The sequence below is a fragment of the Mirounga angustirostris genome, unplaced genomic scaffold (genome assembly GCF_029215605.1).
Source record: "Mirounga angustirostris isolate CCGP_5_RB_7025 unplaced genomic scaffold, mMirAng1.0.hap1 SCAF_2, whole genome shotgun sequence".
NCBI classification, from domain to species: domain Eukaryota; kingdom Metazoa; phylum Chordata; class Mammalia; order Carnivora; family Phocidae; genus Mirounga; species Mirounga angustirostris.
Window position 1 is genome coordinate 147,427,436 of NW_026991710.1, and position 20,887 is coordinate 147,448,322.

The following is a 20,887-nucleotide window of genomic DNA, read 5'->3' on the forward strand; positions in this document are numbered from 1 at the left end:
GTACAAGTTTCTTCTGCATACCACCATCCGCCACGGCCTCTGGCAGATTGTGACTCTGTGTCCAGAAAAAGTATAAAACAGTTGTATCCTTCTGTTTTCCTTAAGAACTGCATCATAAATGATTAATCTTGCCAAGCCCTCTTTGTTATTCAATATGATACAATCTATGTGCAATGCAATAAGAAAGTTGTTTTGTTTTGTTTTATTTTTATGAGGTTTTTTTTTTTTAGAGAAACGTTTTGAAGGTTTTTTTTTTTTTATTTACCAGAGAGAGAGAGAGTACAAGCAGGGGAAGCAGCAGACAGAGGGAGAGGAAGAAGCAGGCTCCCCTCTGAGCAAGGAGCCTGATGTAGGACTTGACCCCAGGACCCTGAGATCATGACCTGAGCCAAAGGCAGTCACTTAACCAACTGCTGACCTTTAAGAAGTTCCTTTCTGGGCACATCAATAAAATCCCTGATTCACCATTCGCCTAGTATGCTGGTTGTCCCTGATGAACTGACCATTTCTTATTATTGCACATTTATAGCATGAGACTCAGAACACTCAATAATATGCAATCAAGCTAAGAAAATACAGTTGTTTTCATTAGGGAGCTTACCAAAGCTTACAGATGGATAAAACCAACTAATACACATGCACACACAGCTCCTGGAGTGGGAAAAAAATGACTCTGGTGATTTCAAGAGGTAACTCTTACAGCTTTAACATTTTAAACCTTTCCAGGACCCTAAGGGACTCCGGAAAGGGACCCACTGGATACAATTGTGCTATGACTCCTTTCTCAGATGCTTTTGTAGCTTCTGGCCTTGCATTACTTGGCAAAAAGTTACATTCACTATGTATTTATATAACAAGCAAGGTATTTATACATAATCGGGAAGATGCCAAAGGCTCAAAATGTAAAGTTTCTGTAATATCTCATCCTGGGCAATGACTCAGGCTTATTCAAATGCACCTGCTTTTGAAAGTGCTTGTTTATTTCGTAGGTTATTCCCAAAGCACAAAGAAAGCACACAGAAGTCTCTCTGGGGTGTTACCTCGTCTATTTAGATGCACTACTTGGCCCTGGAGGCTTCCAGAGAGCTTAGCATCTTTTGAGGTAGCTTTGGAGCTCCCTCTTTTTATTACCATATTCATGAATAAACAGGATCCCTAAGACTCTCTTAATTGCCTAAAGGACCGCAGTGGGCCATCTCCTAAGCTCCGGAGGTAATCACCATCATCATCTCCAGCTGTTAAGGAGGCATTGAGCTAGTGCTTTACACATATTACCTCAAACCTCACAACCACCTAGGTACTATTATGTATAATTCACAGAGGAAGAAACCGATACTCGCATGTTTGCGCTAGAGCCAACATTCAGATTCAGGTGCATCTGGCTTTAAAGCCTCTACTCTTTCCTCTGCCATGCTCTTAAGAAATCAGATCAGTATTCCTGGGAGAGTTCCCCAATGCCCTTTGGATTCAGCACCACTGATAGCAACCAACCCCTCCCCCCAGCTACATGGCAATTTCTTGGAGAGGGAAGGTGGCCTGAAGCTCCTTTGCTTGAGTGGGTGAAGGCTGTTGTCAGGCCCCACTTTCTGACCCTCTGGCAACCATTGGCTCTCAGATGTACTTTTCTTTCAGGAAGATTTTTGGGTCGTTTCCCACTTTTACTGAGATATAATTGACATATATCGCATTGTGTACATTTAAGGTATACAATGTAATAATTTGATATATGTATATATTGAAAAGTGACCACGACCATCGGTTTAGTTAATACATCCACCACCTCACATAGTTACAATTTTTTGTGTGATGAAAACTTTTAAGATCTACTCTCTCAGCAACTTTCAAATATACAACACAGTATTATTAACTATAGTCACTGTGCTGTACTTTACATCCCCAGAACTCTTGTAACTGGAACTCTGTACCATTTGAACACCTATATCCATTGCCCCCAACTCCACCACCCAGCTTTCAATTATTCTTAGATGTGAGTCATTGCCACCATAAAAAAAAAAGAAAAAGTGGGGGAAAATCTCTATGTTAGAGCCTTGTAAAATCAGTAATACAATCATGTCCCACAACACAAGTACCAAGGGTAAAGAATCCCATTCTTGGTTTCCTTTTAACGCTAGGGGGACCCCTCTTACAAAAAGAATGATGTTGGTGACAGTAAAAATATTTAAGTGATCAACTGATACAAAACAAAAAACTTTCTTCCCTCTTCTTCTACCCTTACGTCTAATTAGTCACTAAGACTTGTCAAACGCCCCACCCTCCGCCCATATCTCAAAAATCTATCCTCTCTGCCGTGTCTACAGTCCCTACCCACTGGCCCTTCCTCTCTTACCCCTGGATGACTGTCAGAGCTACCTCAAGGGTCATCCTGCCTCCTGTCCCTTCCCTCACTAACCCATCTTCCATCCTGAAATCAGAGGGAGTTTCTACAAAATCTGGTCATTGCATTCCTCTGTTTTATAACTTTACTTGGTTTCCCACTAAGTAGAAGATAAAGTGCCTTCTTTCAATTCTTACCCTAGACCCTTCACAATCTGGTCATCATAAAGATTTCCTATCAAGCCTAACACATCCTAATTCATCCTGAAACTGTAATGTGATCTTGAATAAATTATTTTGCATCTATGATTTTCAACTTCTTTATCAACATAAGAGGGATAATAATTAAGTGAGCGAAACCATGTAAAAATTAGCAGTTTCTGACCACATGATCAAATTTATATTCATGTGGGTGACAAATGCAATTTGTACACTGAAAATAGTGGTAAGGCGTATCCTGATAGACCACATCACTACAGCAACCTATCCTAAGCAATATTAACTATTGTTACCCACCCACCCCCAAAATTAAGAGCTATCGCCCATGTCTTTTTCTTCTTAACTAAAGTTTTGTTGGAGTATAATATGTATCTTAATTTGGATTTCTCTAGATGTATACCTTAAGTGACAATTTGAAGGTGTTTCATTTGGGAGATGCCCCCCAAAACCTTGGTAGGAAGTGGGTAAGTGAATGAGAAAGGGATGGGAGCAAATAAAGGGTGAATTATAAAGCAAGTACCACTGTGGGTGATTAGTACTCAATCCTACTAAAGATCTCCGGAAATGGTATAGAGCATGTGTCAGAGAGTAAGGGAGTTGGGATATTTATACAGCACTCTAATCAAACTGAGGTTAAGATTGCTCCTAACAGGAGGGGAGTTTATTCTCTGACATCTCTGGACAGACAGAATTGTTCTTGAGACCAGAGAAAGCCCTTAGGGAGTGAGATACCGTGGCCAACTGAGGGAGGTTGGGCCAGCACGCACTGAATTGGTGAGGCCTGAAGAGCTATGGGCAAGGTACAGATACTACATGAGAATCCAGTTGCTCCACATTTTCATCAACTCTTGGCATTCTGTTTCTTTTTCTTTTCCTCTTTTCATTTTGTGGTTGTAGAGTGATATCACATGCTTGCTAGCTGCTTTGGATATCTTCTTTGTGAAGAACCTGTTAAGTCTTTTGACCATTTTTTAACATGGGTCATCTGGCTTTTTCTTACAGACTTTTGGATAGATTAGGTAGATAGATAGATAGATAGATAGATAGATAGATAGATAGATAGATAGATAGATAGATAGAAAGATACAAGTGCTTTGTTGGACATACATATTGTAAAGATCTTATTCCAGTTGGATTTCTTTCCTTTGTTCTCTATGGAGTATCTTGAGGAAGAGCTGTTCTTTATGATTAGTGTCTTTTGTGTCCTGTTTAGGAAATCTTTGCCCACACCAAAGTCATGAAGGTAGTCTTCTAAGTCATCTTTGGAAGATTTATTGTTTAATCTTCTACCTTTTGATATATAATCCCATGAAATATTTTTACATATGCAGTATAATATGGGGTTGATTCCTTTTTCATATTTATATCTAATCAATCAATCACCATTTATTAACAAAGACTTTTTTTCCTGCTGCATGGAGGTAGCATCTTTGTCATAAGTCAAGGGGCCTTATATTCATGAGTCTATCCATGAATCCTTAAGTTTTTACCATCTGAGACTAGATAGTCTGAGCCACACAGAAAGTAACCTAATGGAAATAAATTAACTTAATCTAATAAGACGGATATCCGAAAACCCACAACAGTCATCACTCTTAGGGGTGAAATGTGAAAGCTCTCCTCCAGGGACTAGGAATAACATATAATATCTGCTCTCATCGTTTCTATTTTACATAGTACAGGATAGCCTACTCAGAGTAATCAGGCAAGATAAAGAAATTAAAAGATATGAGAGGGGCGCTGGGTGGCTCAGTTGGTTAAATGTCTGCCTTCTGTTCAGGTCATGATCCCAGGGTCCTGGGATCAAGTCCCACATTGGGCTCCCTGCTCAGCGGGGAGCCTGCTTCTCCCTCTCTCTCTGCCTGCCACTCTGCCTGCTTGTGCTCTCTCTCTCTCTGTCAAATAAATAAATAAAATCTTTAAAAAAAATAAAAATAAAAGATATGAGAATTGGAAAGGAACAAATAAAAGTCAATTCACAGATGAAATAGTATATAGAAAATCCAAAAGATTATATATTCAAACTATTAAAATTAATAAGTACCTTTAGAATAGTCCTGGATACAAGGTAAATATAAGAAAAACAAATGTCTATATACCAGCAACAAAAAAATAGCAAATGAAATTCAAAAATAATTTCATTTGATCACCACGAAAAGCAAAATAAATCTCACAACAGAGGTCAAAATTAATCTCACAACAGAGGTGAAAGACATTTACACAGAAGGCTATAAAACATCACTAAGTGGAATTGAAAGCTATATGGGAGGATCTATCATATTCAAGGATAAGACTCAACACTGTGAAGATAACAGTGTTCAAAAGGGTGTATACATTTAATGCAAAATCGGTCCAACCCCAGCAGGTTTATTTGTGGAAATTGATAAACTGATTCTGAAATTTATATGGAAAAGAAAGGGCCAAGAATAGCCAAGCAAATGTTGACCAAGGGAAAGAACATTCATATCAACAACATATCAAACATTACAAAAGCATAGTTTCCAGGACATTATAAAGGTACATTTAAGGCAGTATGCTATTGACCTAAGGTGAGCTTGACTGAGGCTCTCTAGAAGGTGAGCCCTGGGTATTGGTATTTTTTGAAGACTCCTAAAACATTCTCATGGGCAGCCAGATGGAGACTCTCTTTACTAGCTCCAATGTTTACCTACTTTCTTTACCCCACTCCTCCCTCCTGCCTTAGTTGGAATTTGCCCCCCTATTTGTTTTCCTATACCATTTTGATTCTTCTTTTGTACCAGGAACATTTTATTCTACATAGTCTCCCTTTATAGATGTTAATTACCTGAGGGCAGGAACTTTTTCTTTTATTTCTGTATATACTGCTTAATGTCTAATATAGAGAAGTTCCTAAATAAGCATTTTTTAAATAGCTTAAAGAACTACTGGGTTCAATTATTGATATGATCATCTCCTTCATAAACCCCAAGATGTGCTGGATAAAATTTAACATATCTCATGGAAGCAACCCAAATGTCCATTAATAGACGAGTGAATTAAAAAGTTGTCAGCAACTTTTTTATATATAAGTATATATATACATATATATACATATATGTATATATATATGTATATATATATAATGGAATATTCCTCAGCTATAAAAAAGGATGAGATCTTGCCATTTGCAACACGGTTGGGACTGGAGGATATAATGCTAAGTGAAATAAGTCAACCAGTGAAAGACAAATACCATGTGATTTCACATATATGTGGAATCTAAAAGCAAACAGCAGAAACAGACCCATAAATACAGAGAAGAAACTGATATTTGCCAGAGAGGAGGGGATGGGGAATGGGCAAAATGGGTGAAGGGGAGTGGGAGATACAGGTTTCCCGTTATAGAATGACTAAGTCACGGGGATGAAAGGTACAGCATAGGGAAAACAGTCAATGGTATCGTAATAGTGTTGTATGGTGACAGATGGGAGCTACACTGTAGTGAGCTCAGCATAAGGTATAGCGTTGTTGAATCACTATTTTGCAACCTGAAACCCATATAACATTGCATGTCAACTATACTTCAGTTAAAAAGAAAGAAAGAAAAAAAAAACCACTTAACACTTTTTTTTTTTTTTTTTTTGTCTCAGGACCACATACACAGCCTCCCCAAAGACCAAAAGTGAAAGGTTTAAATTACTATTCTTAGTTGCTCCTTGGGGTGTTCTTGTAATTTAACTGCCATAAGAAAGGGCTTAAAAATAACATCAAACAGGAAATACAGATAAGAAGTTTCCTTTCAAGCTAAATTGATAACATTGCAACAGTCACATTAGTTTAAAAAGTGAGTGGGCAGAATTCTTGGCATGTGCCTACATTTGACTATTTATTGTAACTTGTGATATACGCCAGGGCTTTGGCCTCCCAGCTCATAAAATCCTGCTGGTCCACAAAGATGCCAGATGGAAGGCCACAAGGTTCTTATTTTTAAAGTGTTCTGGTTAGCTATTGATTTAGGACCAAAAATGAGGAAAGTATATACAAAGAGCTTAATTAAAAGGCATGTATTTCAACTTGGGTTATGATATATGAAGCCCCACTACAAAATCCTGGACTTGTGGTCATACTTAGGCAGTCACACTATCCCAGTTCAGCCCATTCATTTCTGGACAGTCCCAAGTATTAAAAAGTTCTTCCCTAGACTTTGAGACCACACCGATTAAGTTTAATCTGTTTCACTAAATACAGATCCCAAATATTTGAACAATGTTTGCCCTATCTTTACTCTTTACTTCTGATTAAATGGTCTGATTTTCTGCCATTACTCTTCATATGACTTAATTTGGATCTACCTCAATTTCCTGGACACTCACTCTTAACATACTCCAAATAGTTCTAGAAAGTGTCATGATACCCAGAACAGAACACAATATTCTAGGTGTGTTCTGACCAAAGGAAGTAGAATCTGTTTCTAACATTCTTTGTTATGATTGAATTAATTGATTTTCTACCTTAACTTTACATACTTAACTTTTTAATGAATTTTCAGTATAAACACTCAGTCTTTTTCTCATTTTGCTACACAGATGCATCTCTACATTCTTCTACCTGTATATTTCATCTTTTATACTTGTGTAGCTATCCATTTGTTTCTCTTAAATTCTATCTCAACTTGGGTTTTGACTCATTGATCTAACTTACTAGCCATCAAACGGGTTTTGTTCCATCCATGAATTGGATCTGCATGTATTCATGCCTTCTTCTAAGTTGTGGATCCCAATGCACAAGGCCAAGAACTGAGCCCTCTATCATATAATAGAGGTGACACTGATCCATTAACGAGCATCATTTGAATGAGGTTATTCAACCAGATACAAATTTACCTAATATTTATTTCTTCTAGCCCACATTTCTCCAGCTTGCCAAAAGAGAACAAAGAGGAACTTTTCAAATACCTTGCTGAAAACAATATGCACAATGTCTACATCTTACTCCCATTTATAATAGGAGACTTAAGTCCTTGTACCCTAAGAAGTTATGATCTTCGATTCAAATGAAGGATTAAACAGAGAAAGAGGTTAACACCCAGGAGGGAAATACATTCAGCACAACAACGATGCTACCTTTTCAATAGTGTTATCTTCCCATCCTGTTTTTATTTGTATGTCTCACTTAGTTGTCACGACCTCCTAACTTTTGCTGTTTCTGAGTAACTTAGCAATATTCCTGTCAGTTAAGAATATCCTAACAAACTTAATTGCCATTCTCTGGTCACTCAGAATAAGAATGACTCCTTCGCAGAATATCCCAGGCTCTAACATAAGGATAAAGGCTTCCTGAATTAAATGCCTGCCAAGATTTAGACTAACAGAAAAGAATCTAGGTAATAAAAACTATAAACAATTTCAGTTAGTATTTAAATTTAAATTAGTATTTGCTAATGAGCAGGGGTAGAGGTGGAATAGGATTGCTGGTTGGCTCAGCCAAGAAGAGCGATGACGCATAACTTAGAGGTCAAGAGCAGAGGCTCTGGGTCCTGTGGGATTAGAGACTGGTGTTCTGGCTCCCATGTGGGTCCTGGCTCTGGGATCTTGGAAAACTTCCTTACTATGCACTTTTGTTTCCTCATTCATAAAATGGGGATAATAATAGTTTCTTAGAGGATTGTTGTAATGCTTCAATAAATTTTAAATGTACCTAGCACATGGCACTTAAGAGTTCAAGTAATGCGGGCGCCTGGGGGGCTCAGTCGTTAAGCGTCTGCCTTCGGCTCAGGTCATGATCCCAGGGTCCTGGGATCGAGTCCCACATCAGGCTCCCTGCCCGGCAGGAAGCCTGTTTCTCTCTCTCTCCCACTCCCCCTGCTTGTGTTCCTGCTTTCGCTATCTCTGTCTCTGTCAAATAAATAAATAAAATCTTTAAAAAAAAGAGTTGAAGTAATGTTAACTATTGCAAACTATGTGTTCAACAAACTATCTTCTGATTTAATTCTAGCTCTTCCAGCAAGTTTACATATAGGAAAAGATGGGCTAATTAGTTGTATTTCTATATTACACATTTTTGTGCCATTTTAGTCACTAAGCTATAGCTAGATATTAGATAGTAAATTCCATGAGAGCAGGGGTTTTTCTCTGCTTTCTTTCATTCAGTACCTAAAACACTGGTTGACATACAGTTGGTGCTTAATTAGTATTTGTTGAATAAATAAATAAATGAACCTAGCTTCTTATTTGTCCACATTCACTATCCCTTCAGATTGCTTATGTGGTTTACATAGATAAAATGAGAAAATCTACATAGAATACTCAGCATTGCCAGACACATAGATTCATACAAACACAGGAAAAACCAAGCCTTAGCAATGTACCCCAGTCCCCTGCATGGTATCTCTTGGATATCATCATCTGGAATTCACCTTGCTCGTTGTGCTCCAGTCACACCAAATGACTTGCTGGTCCCCAGCACATGAGCAAGCTCTCCATTACCTCTGACATATCTCCTCCCACTCTCTTGCCCCCATCCCTGTCCCCCTACCTTTCCTCTAGCCCCCCAGTGTGCATTCCTGCTTAATGCCTTTGCACTGGCTGTTCTTTCTAGAACTCTCTTCCCCCCAGATATTGGCACGGCTAATTCCTTCACCTTCTTCAAGACTACCCATATGTCACCTTCTCAATGAGGTGTACCCTTGCTGCCCAATTTAAATTTGCACACTGGCTATATATATATATATATATATATATATATATATATATATATCCATTGTTTATTGTCTGTGTCCCATTGCCTCACCCCCACCCTGCCTCTAGTATGTAAGTTCTAAGAGGGTGGGGGGTTTTGTCTTGTGAAGTTCACTGAAATATCCTAGCCACCTAAAACAGCACTTAATAAATAGTAGGTCCCCAATAAATTTTTGTTGAATAAATTGAATGCATGAATGCACACGCTATCACTTCTCTCCTTTCCCATGTTCCTCTCTACATCTGAAATATGTATTTTTGTTTTAAGATTTTATTTATTTATTTGACAGAGAGAGACACAGCGAGAGAGGGAACACAAGCGGGGGCAGTGGGAGAGGGAGAAGCAGGCTCCCCGCAGAGCAGGGAGCCCAATGCGGGGCTCGATCCCAGGACCCTGGGATCATAACCCAAGCCAAAGGCAGACGCTTAATGACTGAGCCACCCAGGCGCCGCTGAAATATGTATCTTACATATTATTCCCCTTCATCCACAGTCTCATTGGCACTTTTTTACTTCATCCATTTCTTGTTTACCTCTTGGTCTGCCCCACTTCTTGGGTCAGGAGCTGCATCTCAGCTTATCTTTTTAGGCCAATCTCCTAATACATACCAGAAAATGAAAGGCCTTCAAAAAACATTTATTGAACTCTGACCTGAATCGTGTTGTATTTCAGGCAAAGGACTGCAGCACATGAATCATATACAAACTCTGACCATGATTATATAGAAGAACTCATTCCCGAGCCATGTATCACCTTTGTTCCGCAAATCCTTTTGCTTAAAACGGAAGTTAGGGTATATCAATTTGGATAACTGGTTGAGGCAGGAGCTGATTTTTGCAAATTCTATTTTGCCAGGATTTCAGAGAATGCAATTTGGTCTTGAATAGCTGGTCTCGGACCAGATGGTTTGTACGTTCTGATTTTTAGAATTGGGGATGCTCCCTGACTAAAAATAAATTAAGGGAAGATGCAGAGTGGAAGCACTTATTATATGTAGGACATTGTGCCAGCGATTTTACATATATTAACTCATTTTATCCTCACAACAAACTCATGCAGGATATATTATTATCTACATTTTACAGATGAGGAAGCTGGAGTTCAGAGAATTAAATACCGCCCAAGGTCACACAACAAGGACGTGGCATGACTGGAACTTGATCCAAAGCCCCTGCAGAGCAAAATCCCAGCCCTTGACACAGTATAGGTTGCCTTCCCTCCCCCCGTGTGCGAATTCTATCCTTAGAGTCATCTTTCTACACATTGTGAACTCACACACTTATTTCATTGTCTTTGCATCTGTGGTGTTTGTTCTTTTATTGCCTTGCACACAGCGTGGAATGCTTTCTACAACTTATTCAGGCCTTCAAAGCTCAGACCCTGTAGAAGTATGGAATATAATTGAATTTAGTGCCGGTCCACGAATGTCACACTGATGCTAACCAAACCGCAGGCCAGCTTCGGGAAGGTGTCCCTTCACAGCATGGGCTCCCTGGTTGGAACTGAGCTTTGGGTCTGACCCGACTGGATTGGGAAGGGCAGTGCCACAGTCCTGGATCTGAACTTTTTCATTTCCTGCTCAAGGATTTCTCATTTTCTTAGGCAAAACCAAAACAGGAACAAGGGAGGAAGCAGGCCAGGAAGGTGGGAGCGGTAGAGGAGACAGGAGAGGTACAGTTTGTCCTATTACACTGTGAGCAGCCGGAGTAGTCAGTCAAAAGCACTTCTTAAGGACTGGTAGTGGGGCGCCTGGGTGGCTCAGGCAGTTAAGCATCTGCCTTCGGCTCAGGTCATGATCCCAGGGTCCTGGGATCGAGTCCTGCATTGGGCTCCCTGCTCAGCGGCGAGTCTGCTTCTCCCTCTCCTTCCTGCTCGTGCTCTCTCTCACTCTCTCTCTCTCAAATAAATAAATAAAATATAAAAAAAAAAATACAGAGGATAGGTATGGAACAGCGGACTTGCCAAAGCACACAGAAGTCTATTCCAAAGGTCTGGGGAGGCTGACAGAGCCTCCAGAAGCTTCACCTGTAGGACCTGGTGGACACCCCCAAAGACAAGGGTGAACAGAGCTCAGTCTATAACCAGAGAATGATCAATCTGTCAATCTATTGAGTATTGTTGATAGTCTCTAGTTTGATGCCCTGTCACTTGTCTCTGTCAGTCAGCAGTGAACTTTGGAATAAAAGGTTCATTCAATTTTATGGCCTTACAGATTAATCTCATCCACCGTCTCATTTCACTGATGAAGCTTCTCAGCCATAGACAGATTAAGGGAATTTAACTTTTCAACTTCTATGAGAGCACAAAGGACAATAACAGAAAACATATTCTGGATTTTTCAGGACGGTGCTGAATTTGCATATCCTGTCTGATTGTCCCCCTGTGTATACCTGTATTTGTCAGACGCCGTGTTCCAATTTGAGGTTGGGAGAAATATGATCACCTTATAGCTCAGAAAATACTGTTCAGAAAATCCGGTTTGGTTTTTGCATCCATACTAAAGTACACAAGCTAGCGAAGGGAAGAGAATAGAACCATGTTCTACTCCTTTCTTTTCTCATTTTTTTTTAACTTTCATAGAAATATGTGCTTTGGGGGAGAAACTATGAACATAAAAAGGTCCCCACTTGAGCTACTGACAAAGGGAACAACAGAAGAAAATACAGATAAGTAAGGGAGAAAAAGAAGTAGACACAGGTGGAACAAAGTGAATTAGAATTGAGTAGGTCACTCAGAATTTTCAGCAATCGAACAGTTTAGGAATGCTCTTTGAAAAAGTGATTTAAATATACCGTGTAGCTAAACTGGTAGAAGTTAGGGGCAGGAGACTGAGCATGAGAGATGCTGGGAAGCAAGAGGGTGAGCACAAAAGAGACCGCAGACAAGGGACCACCGCAGCTGTGAGGAAGGTTCTCTAAGTGTAAGTTTCACCCCAAGAGAGAAAGATGCATGGGATGAGCTGCAGAGCATGCTTGCCTCCCTCCTAGACTCTGCTCCCTGCACCCAGAGTAGGAGGGAGCTCCTCAGAGCTTCCCCCAGGGTCAAACAGCAGCCAAGGTAGCAAAGCCCGAGGTGGAGAAAAGGGGAAGGCCACCTCTTTGTGGAAAGAAAATAAAATCCACAATAAAGCCAGGAAACTTCAGAAAACAAGAGAAGAGTGAGCCTTTGTATGAGGCGAGCTCTTTGTTTACACTAAACAGAAACAAGCACTAAATTGCAGGCGCTGCCTTTCTCCTTCCTTATTCTTCCTTCACACACTGCCAAACAGTGCAAACATCCGGATCCTAAAAGGACATTAAATATTGGTTGTTGGAGTCCTAACATCCAGGAGCAACCCAGGCATATTTACACAGGCTGCCTGAGAGACTCTGTCATTGTAAAAGCATTGTGAGTCAAGTATTCCTCAGTTAAAGAAAATAATCAGAATCTCTGAACATTTCCTAAAAAAGTAGTATTTGGTCCCGAAATTCAAGCAATGATTTGAGAACGCTTTTTACATGTTCTTGGCAATTTTTTTTTTTTTTGCATAGACGCTGTAAGAGACAAAAGTTTTTGTTACCAGTTAAGGAAAGATATTTTTTTTCTCTTTACATTAACTTCCTTTTCCCTACTTGAACAATAAAAAGAGGTGTGTGTTGGGGCCCCTGGTTGGCTCAATTGGAAGGGTGTGCGACTCTTGATCTCAGGGTCATGAGTTTGAAACCCATGCCGGGCATAGGGATTACTTTAAAAAAAAAAAAAAAAGAGGTGTGTGTTAGATCTTATTCAGATAGTGGGCTTGCTCACCACTTAAGCTTGGTGACCGGATAGTAGCTTTCTCTCACAGAGCTGTTAGCTTTATTGTGTACTTAGCAACTTTCTTTTAAAAAAGTGAATACTGGGCACCTGGGTGGCTCAGTTGGTTGGGCGACTGCCTTCGGCTCAGGTCATGATCTCAGGGTCCTGGGATGGAGCCCCGCATGGGGCTCCCTGTTCAGCGGGAGGCCTGCTTCTCTCTCTCCCGCTCCCCCTGCTTGTGCTCTCTCTCTGTGTCAAATAAATAAGTAAAATCTTAAAAAAAAAATAAAATAATAATAAAATAAAATAAAAAAAATAAATAAATAAGTGAATACTGCCTCCTTCCTCCCTTTTACAGAAAGCAGTGAGAATTGTACCACAGGAAGAGCTGTAATGGCAGAAAGGGAGGTTGGAGAAGATCCTGAAGCTTCAGAGCTAAGAGATTTGAGTTTGTACATGGAGATACGGCCTGTGCATTAGCTATCTCCACCCGCATATCTTCCAAAGAAGGCAGCTGAGCACCTAGCTCATTTGGTTCCTGTTTTTTTTGTATTTCTCTTTCCCATTAGAGGCTCAACATAAGCGGAGGGAAAATGATGACTCCTCTGTTCTCTGTGTGTGTGTGTATGTGTGCACGCACCTGCTGTCATTGTTTGCTATGGACAGAATTACCATTTTTGTATATGTGCCTCTCCCCAAATAGCTACATTATTAGCTCCTTGGCAAGCAGCCTCAAATACTTAGTATCTTTAAAACCCAAGCATGTAGCAAAATGCTTACCACAGAGTAGGAAATGGATGGATTGCTTTTTTAACATGGAGGGTGAAGGAATGAATTCTTTGTTTCTGATTGAACCGGCTTGGAGTCCCTACATACAGCCAGTGGACTCTGGGACACTGTTCTCCATGTGGTTATCCAAACTGCTATTGTTTAATTTGGGAGATGGTCTCGTTTTCACACTATGGGTATATACTGAAATATAAACAGGGATATTTTACTTCCTCTGTATATTTTGGGTTCTAACCATTCACCATATATTATGTCAGCCCTTTCTTTTCTTTCTGATCCCTCCAGGACAGAACATTATTCCATCCTGTGAGCAACAGCTGCATGGATTGCAACCCCGCAGAGAAGAAGATTTTCATGGCCAGATGTGACCCTCTATCTGAGACTCAGCAGTGGATTTTTGAACATATTAATATGACTGTTTTAGAAAAATTTAACCACCATGCCAGCTCCTAGAAAGAAGGAAGGAGGGAAGAATGAGTGATTACCTACAGATTATAAAAACTAAATTTTAGCCAGCATCTGGGTCGAAGGAGTCAGGAATAACATTTCCTAGATCCAGGAAGCCGGGTTTAAAGATTTGTAAATGCCATGTCAACGTAGGTTGTCCCGCAGAAATTTCTGCATCTGAAGAACTTGGCCGAGAACCTCACCAGCTGCATCTGAGAACTTGAGACTAGCAGTGCCCTTGCTGGCCAAGGGCAAAGATTATTTAAGGACTTTTCCAAACAACTGCTGAGTTAATAAATCCTAGCATTTCTCAGGTCAAATCCTGCAGTAGTGAGTAGCTATGAATGGATCCTATTAACTGGGTGGGAGGGGGGCGAAAATAGAGTGCATGACTGCAACCCGAGGAAACCACAGGTTTAGAACTAGCCACGCTTAAGGGGTGAGCTGTCCTCTCTGGTGCCATTCTCTAAGAATGGGTTAAGCAGGTTTAACCCTTAAAAGTGCTGCAGATGATTTTAGAGTGCTCATGCCATTCTGTTGTTTTCTTTTCAAACGAGGGTGCGCTGTCTAATGTTAAGACTCGAGTTACATAACGAAACGAACTTCCAGTGTTGGCATTCTTCCATTCACATTTCCTTTTAGAGCAGAGGTAACTTATTGTTCATCAAAGCTCATGCTCCATACATCAGCTGAAGTTCTAATTCAGTGCCCTTGTATGAATCCAGTTTAAAAACGAAACAAAAACTATGCTACCAAGTTACTCCAAAGAGAAAGATTTCACAGAAGCAGCAAAACCATGTAAGGTTTAGGAGAGGGATTTCCCTAGGAAATCGATTTTTACTTTTCTATTACTTTTAGAATTTTAAAAGTCTGATGTTTGTCCAGTCATACTTTTTATTCAGGAAGGAAATGGAGTGAGGTTGATGTAATTTGTTTAGGAGATTCTGAAATCCAAATAAATCTACACTCCAAGTGATGTGTGAAAACAGCTTGGTTCGCTTCAATTCTGTGTGATCGGTGCTGGGGACACAGACGTGGTTTCATTTGTTTTGTTTCAGGGTTTTTTTAATTTGTTTTATATCGCTGATATTAATGATGTTTTTGTTTCACTTGGAAGCTCACAGAAGGAATTTCCATTAATAAAGTGCTTCTGACACCATTTTCTGTTAATGAGACAATACTTTAGGGGTGACGAAAGGAATGATTACAAAACTAAATGGAACATTTAATCATTAAAAGACCTTTTTTTTAAAAAAAATTTCAATAATTATGGAGGTGGGGGAAGAATATACAGGGATCGATCGGGTTGGGTCTTTGGACGAAAGGGTCATGTTTGCTATACATTTTTCAAGCTTTTTCAGGTAGAAAAAGTTTTTATTTTGCTTTTGTTGTTCCTGTTTAGCTTAGTTTTTCTGTTAATGAGCATGATTCTGTGGTCCAGGATAGAGAAGCATTGGATTTTAGAACTGGGAAGACTCTAAGAATACAGCCCCTTTGTTTTTCCAAATGAAGAACAAAAGGCCAAAGAGGAGAGTCCTGATTCCTGGTGAGGCTGATGGCCTTTCTGAGCGTGCTTTTCCTTGTGTACTCAGTCTTGCTCGCTCTGTTACCCAAAGTGTTTCTGGTTCTGACTTGAAACTTGAAACTTGAAATTTTCAGTCACGAGATGAGACTATTATGCCTCCCTGGGGATGTTTCTGAGAGTAGCATTCATGTTCCGAAATTCTAATATATGAAACGTTTTCTTGTAAACGTTCATGATTGTGTTGTCACCTCAAAATCAAATCAAAACGTCCAGCGAAACCGCCCTGCTCGTAGTTGGGGAAGAGTTACTCCATTATCTTTCCTGACTTTTCAAGCATTCTTTTGAGGAGCTATTCTTCTTAAAATGACAGTCACAGATTTTTTGTGTGTGTGTAGGTCAAGAGATCTTGAAGCATGCGAGATGCAGAGCAGAGAAAACCAAAAGTGAGAAACTAACCTGTGAGGTGAACAATTCCAGAGAGTGAGTGAAGATTTATCTCAAAAAAAAAAAAAAAGAAAGAAAGATTTATCTCAAGTGTTTAGAAAGCAATCTGGTTGTAGAATTAGAGGAACCTATAAAAATTCACATTATGCCATTAAACAGTTAACTGCTATTTACAGTTCCACCAAAGAGCCACCCCTGGGTTCCGCACCCTGGAAAGCCTAGATCTGCAATATGTCAGGATGCTCTAATCATGGGAAGCTAGCCATAACATGTTTGGCACTGTTTTCTGAGAAAGCCTGGAGACCGCATCATTTTAGTGTAACACCCACAATCGACAAAGATTGGTTTCCCAATCTCAGAGGGGCTTATCTCTTGCATCTAATCTTACCTTTGAGCAAAAGGATGTAATACAAAAAATTAAAATTAGCAAAAAAATTTCAGAGAAGCCTGAGACATTAAAGGCAACATTAAAACCTCAAACTGTCAAGCAATTAAGTGTGTGCAAATAGGAAACATCCAAACAAGAGTAAAATGAAGCCCAGAGAATCGAACTTCTTAGCAGAAGTGCAGAACACTGCCAATAAGCACATTTCAGGAGGCATTCCCAGTCCCCCCGAAGGTTGGGACTCCACTTACTTGAAAAACCACCATTACTATTGCAAAAAATAGAAAATTACATATGTTCGTATGTTTGTTTGGCAAAGAGGAACTGAAGGATTATCAAGAAGATTCTCTTTCTTGGAAATAACATGATTCAGACATTAAACAGTACAGTTCTGACTTACCCTTTTATCAGAATGAAAGGGAAAATAGCATAAAGTTAATCCGGCCTCAGGAATTGCTGCTTCTCCCTAATAAGAAATAGTTTTGCCAGAAGTTAGAACGTAATTTTTTATACCCTTATGTATGTACTGAGGAAAGGTGATACATGCTTATTAACAAATGCTGAAAAGCAATTGTGAACTAATGATGGGATTTACACTTTGTTCCAAAATGAATTAATGCCATGCTAATAACAATGGATTAGCTTCTATGTCTACTGCTATTTAGTTAAAAAATATGAATATGATCACATGACTTTTTAAATGTGCTCATTATATGAGGCCTCAGTGAATAATGTAAGTTCCAGAATTATTTTGTGAATTGGTAATATAAAACTTTATAAAGAGATGCATTACGGGTGCCTGGGTGGCTCAGTTGGTTAAGCGACTGCCTTCGGCTCAGGTCATGATCCTGGAGCCCCAGGATCGAGTCCTGCATCGGGCTCCCTGCTCAGCAGGGAGTCTGCTTCTCCCTCTGACCCTAACCCCTCTCGTGTGCTTTCTCTCATCTCTCTCTCTCAAATAAATAAATAAAATCTTTTTTTAAAAAAACTTTATTTATTTATTCATGAGAGATAGAGAGGCAGAGGCAGAGGGAGAAGCAGGCTCCCCGCGGAGCAGGGAGCCCGATGCGGGACTCAATCCCAGGACCCTGGGATCATGACCTGAACTGAAGGCAGACGCTTAACCGACTGAGCCACCCAGGCGTCCCTAAATAAAATCTTAAAAAAAAAAAAAAAAGAGATGCATAACATATAACGAACTGGATTTACCATCAGTGAAAGAGAGGCTTAGGCCCATTCTGTCCACGTTCTTGCAAAACATAAAACCAATGAATGACAACACCTGACACCACTTCCTTGAGGAGCAGTTACATGTTGTTTTTTTTTTTTTTTAAGCCAAAAAATATGTTTAGGGCATATAAATATCTCTTGTGATTCTTGCCCTCACGTGGAAAGTTTCTATTTCAGTTCTTTCGTAAGTAAGGAAATAGCAAAAAGAACCCCTTTATTGGAACAGGTAAAGTCCGTGTCAGACACGTCAGAAGAGCCAATGACACTTCAGTTCTGAAGCCAGCTGTCCAGTCATGGGAGGAAGGCCATACTCACCACCGGGCGACATTCCTGGCCCAGGACTTGACAGAACGGAGTTGACGGCAAGGTCTGTTACCAACTGCTTTTGATTCCCGTCTTCAGTGTTACAACGCAATCTTTCCCAGGAGGGGACCAATCCGAGCCCCACCCCACCCCCATGCCTTCAAATGCTTCCAGATTACATTATTTAGAATTCAGAACCATCCTAACAATATGTGATTCTTGTGAACACTGATTTATCCCCCGGGAATCCCTTTTGTAAAGTCTCCTTAGGCTTCTTCCCCTGGCAGAAACACAAGGCTGTGATACACTTTCCTAAACAGGTGCTGGAGATAAGGAAATAAGGCATGTCATATAAATCCTGAGAAGGAACACCTCGAAGGGAAAATATTTTTAAGCAGCTCTCCACAATTCCGAGAGTAAATACAAATGGTGAGAGGTAAATTGTGCCCCTGACATGGGTGCATGTGGTCCTCGCCATTCACCGCATCGACAAGCTCCGCCTTGCCCCCCGTAACTCTCAGATGACACCCCTAACTCTACTTACTCTCTCTGTGCGAAACTGCGGCGGAGAACACCGAAGCGTGACAAGTGGCCCAGTCCTGCCCACACCGCCGATGTTCGAAGATTGCTCTTTGATTTATGTCTGTAGCCTCTGCTTGCAGAACCGGGAGCTGTTTGCAACTCTATTTGGTAGACTTGACATTGGCCTGAAGCTTTTATTCACAGTCACTCATCTCTACACTTGACGCACCAGGCTGGTGCGTCCGGTACTGTGGCTTCGCAGCAGAAAACAGCTCAGGCCCATGTTTGATACTCCACTTCAGAGAAACCTGGGAGCATTTCTTCCGTCCCTGCTGCCTGAAGCTGCCCCCTCCAGCTCACCACACAATAGCCTCCCGGGGCTGCCCAGTCTGCCACTCTCCACCTTTCCTTCGTCCGACCGTGATGCCACCGACCTCAACACAGAAGTCTGGCTACATTTCAGAATCTTACTGTTCATGCTTTTATTCTGACATGACTCACCTTGGGGTGGGGGTGGGGGATGTTTGTAACTAAGTGACGTAGATCCTGATTTACCAGGGACAGTCCTGGTTTATGCCGGCTGTCAGGTGCATTTATTAATAGTGCCCCTTTTTACTCTTACAAGTATCCTAGTTTGGATAGCAAATCAGATGGTCACTATTTATAATCCACCTGTCCGGTGGCAAGTTCCTTAGGGAAAGTTAAAATGTCTTCTATTTATTAAGGCTTATAGACTGCAAGAGACCAACTAGTTTTGCTCTTTCCCTTCAAACAAGACCAAACAATAACTAATTATATTTATTGACCGCCTATCGCATTCACATGCAATAAGCTCTTTCTGGGTTGCATAAACGGAAGCTTTTCAATTAAGAGTTCTTGTAGCCGGGGCACCCGGGTGGCTCAGTTGTTAAGTGTCTGTCAAGATCCCAGGGTCCTGGGATTGATCGAGCCCTACATTGGGCTCCCTGCTCAGCGGGAAACCTGCTTCTCCCAACCCCCACTCCCCCTGCTTGTGTTCCCTCTCTTGCTGTGTCTCTCTCTGTCAAATAAGATTTAAAAAAAAAAAAAAGAGTTCTTATACCCACGTTAATCTTTTTGCTGAATTAAGAGGATTCTAATTTAAACGTTTTTTCATGATTTTAAAAATATATTTAAAATAAACTAAGTCATTTTCAACTTTTCCAAGCTAAAAACCGTAGATGCTCACCATTAGCCATATTATTAATTTTCAGTATTATGGTACAGGACAGAAATAGATAAGGTAGGTAGGTAAGTAGATAGGTAGATAGATACATTCTATTTGCATTATTGGTTTTGTTTTTCAAAATGACTTTACATTTAACTCATTCCACCCTATCTCAGAGGTAGATAACATTACCATCTTTATGAAGAAACTGAAGGACTCAAAGTCAAGGGGTTCACTAGATCAAGGTCAACAGTTGATAGTGGCCTCTCTCCGTATTTGTAATTATTATTAACCTGTGACAAGTTAACAGCGGAGCCAGGACTGGAAGTCAGGCTTTCTGATGCTTAGGCCTCAGCTCCTTCCACTCTCCGTGGTAATTCATACCTCACTCTAGGGTCACTGGTCCCCAGCAAAACCAAATATGAGACGCATTGAGTTACTTCAAAAACTCTGTGAACAGGGTGCCTGGGTGGCTCAGTTGGTTAAGCGACTGCCTTCAGCTCAGGTCATGATCCCAGGGTCCTGGGATCGAGTCCCGCATCGGGCTCTCTGCTCCTTGGGAGCCTGCTTCTCCCTCTGCCTCTCTCTCTCTGTCTCTCATGAATAAATAAATAAAATCTTAAAAAAAAAAAAACCTCTGTGAACAATCATTCCTTGGGCCTCCATTTTTAACCCCTTAATTATGTTTGCTTATCTCTGTATCTGTGTGCTTTTGTTGGTTTTTCCAAAAGCTTATTAAAGCAAGAACACCAAACTGAATATAGGATTAGTTCCTCTTAATGAGATTTCCAGGGCACTTTGAAGAAGTGATCAACTAAAGCTATTTGCATAGCTCTGGAAGAAAATCCTAAAGCAAATACTTGCACCGTGTGACTGTCAATGGGCTCAGCCCTGGGTGTGGGGGAGGGGGCAGTCACCAAGCAAAGATTTTGCAGTAAGTCTCCAAATTGACCTTCTTTCAATTTTCTTACTTCTGAAAAGTTCTGTCCAGGTACACTGAGGTGAGTTCTCTCTGCAGCACTTTCTC

The 20,887-nt window shown here is 40.4% G+C and overlaps 1 protein-coding gene across 2 annotated transcripts in view; it reads left to right on the forward strand.

Annotated features, from left to right (window-relative positions):
- The window catches only part of GALNTL6 (polypeptide N-acetylgalactosaminyltransferase like 6), a 1,204,984-nt gene extending 1,190,713 nt beyond the window's left edge, over positions 1–14,271 (forward strand). For both annotated transcript variants that reach the window (XM_045880134.2, XM_045880135.3), the window contains one exon: positions 14,104–14,271. In XM_045880134.2, coding sequence (XP_045736090.1) covers positions 14,104–14,271 — 168 coding nt within the window. The remainder of the gene's footprint in view (positions 1–14,103) is intronic.
- The last annotated feature ends 6,616 nt before the right edge of the window (positions 14,272–20,887 follow it).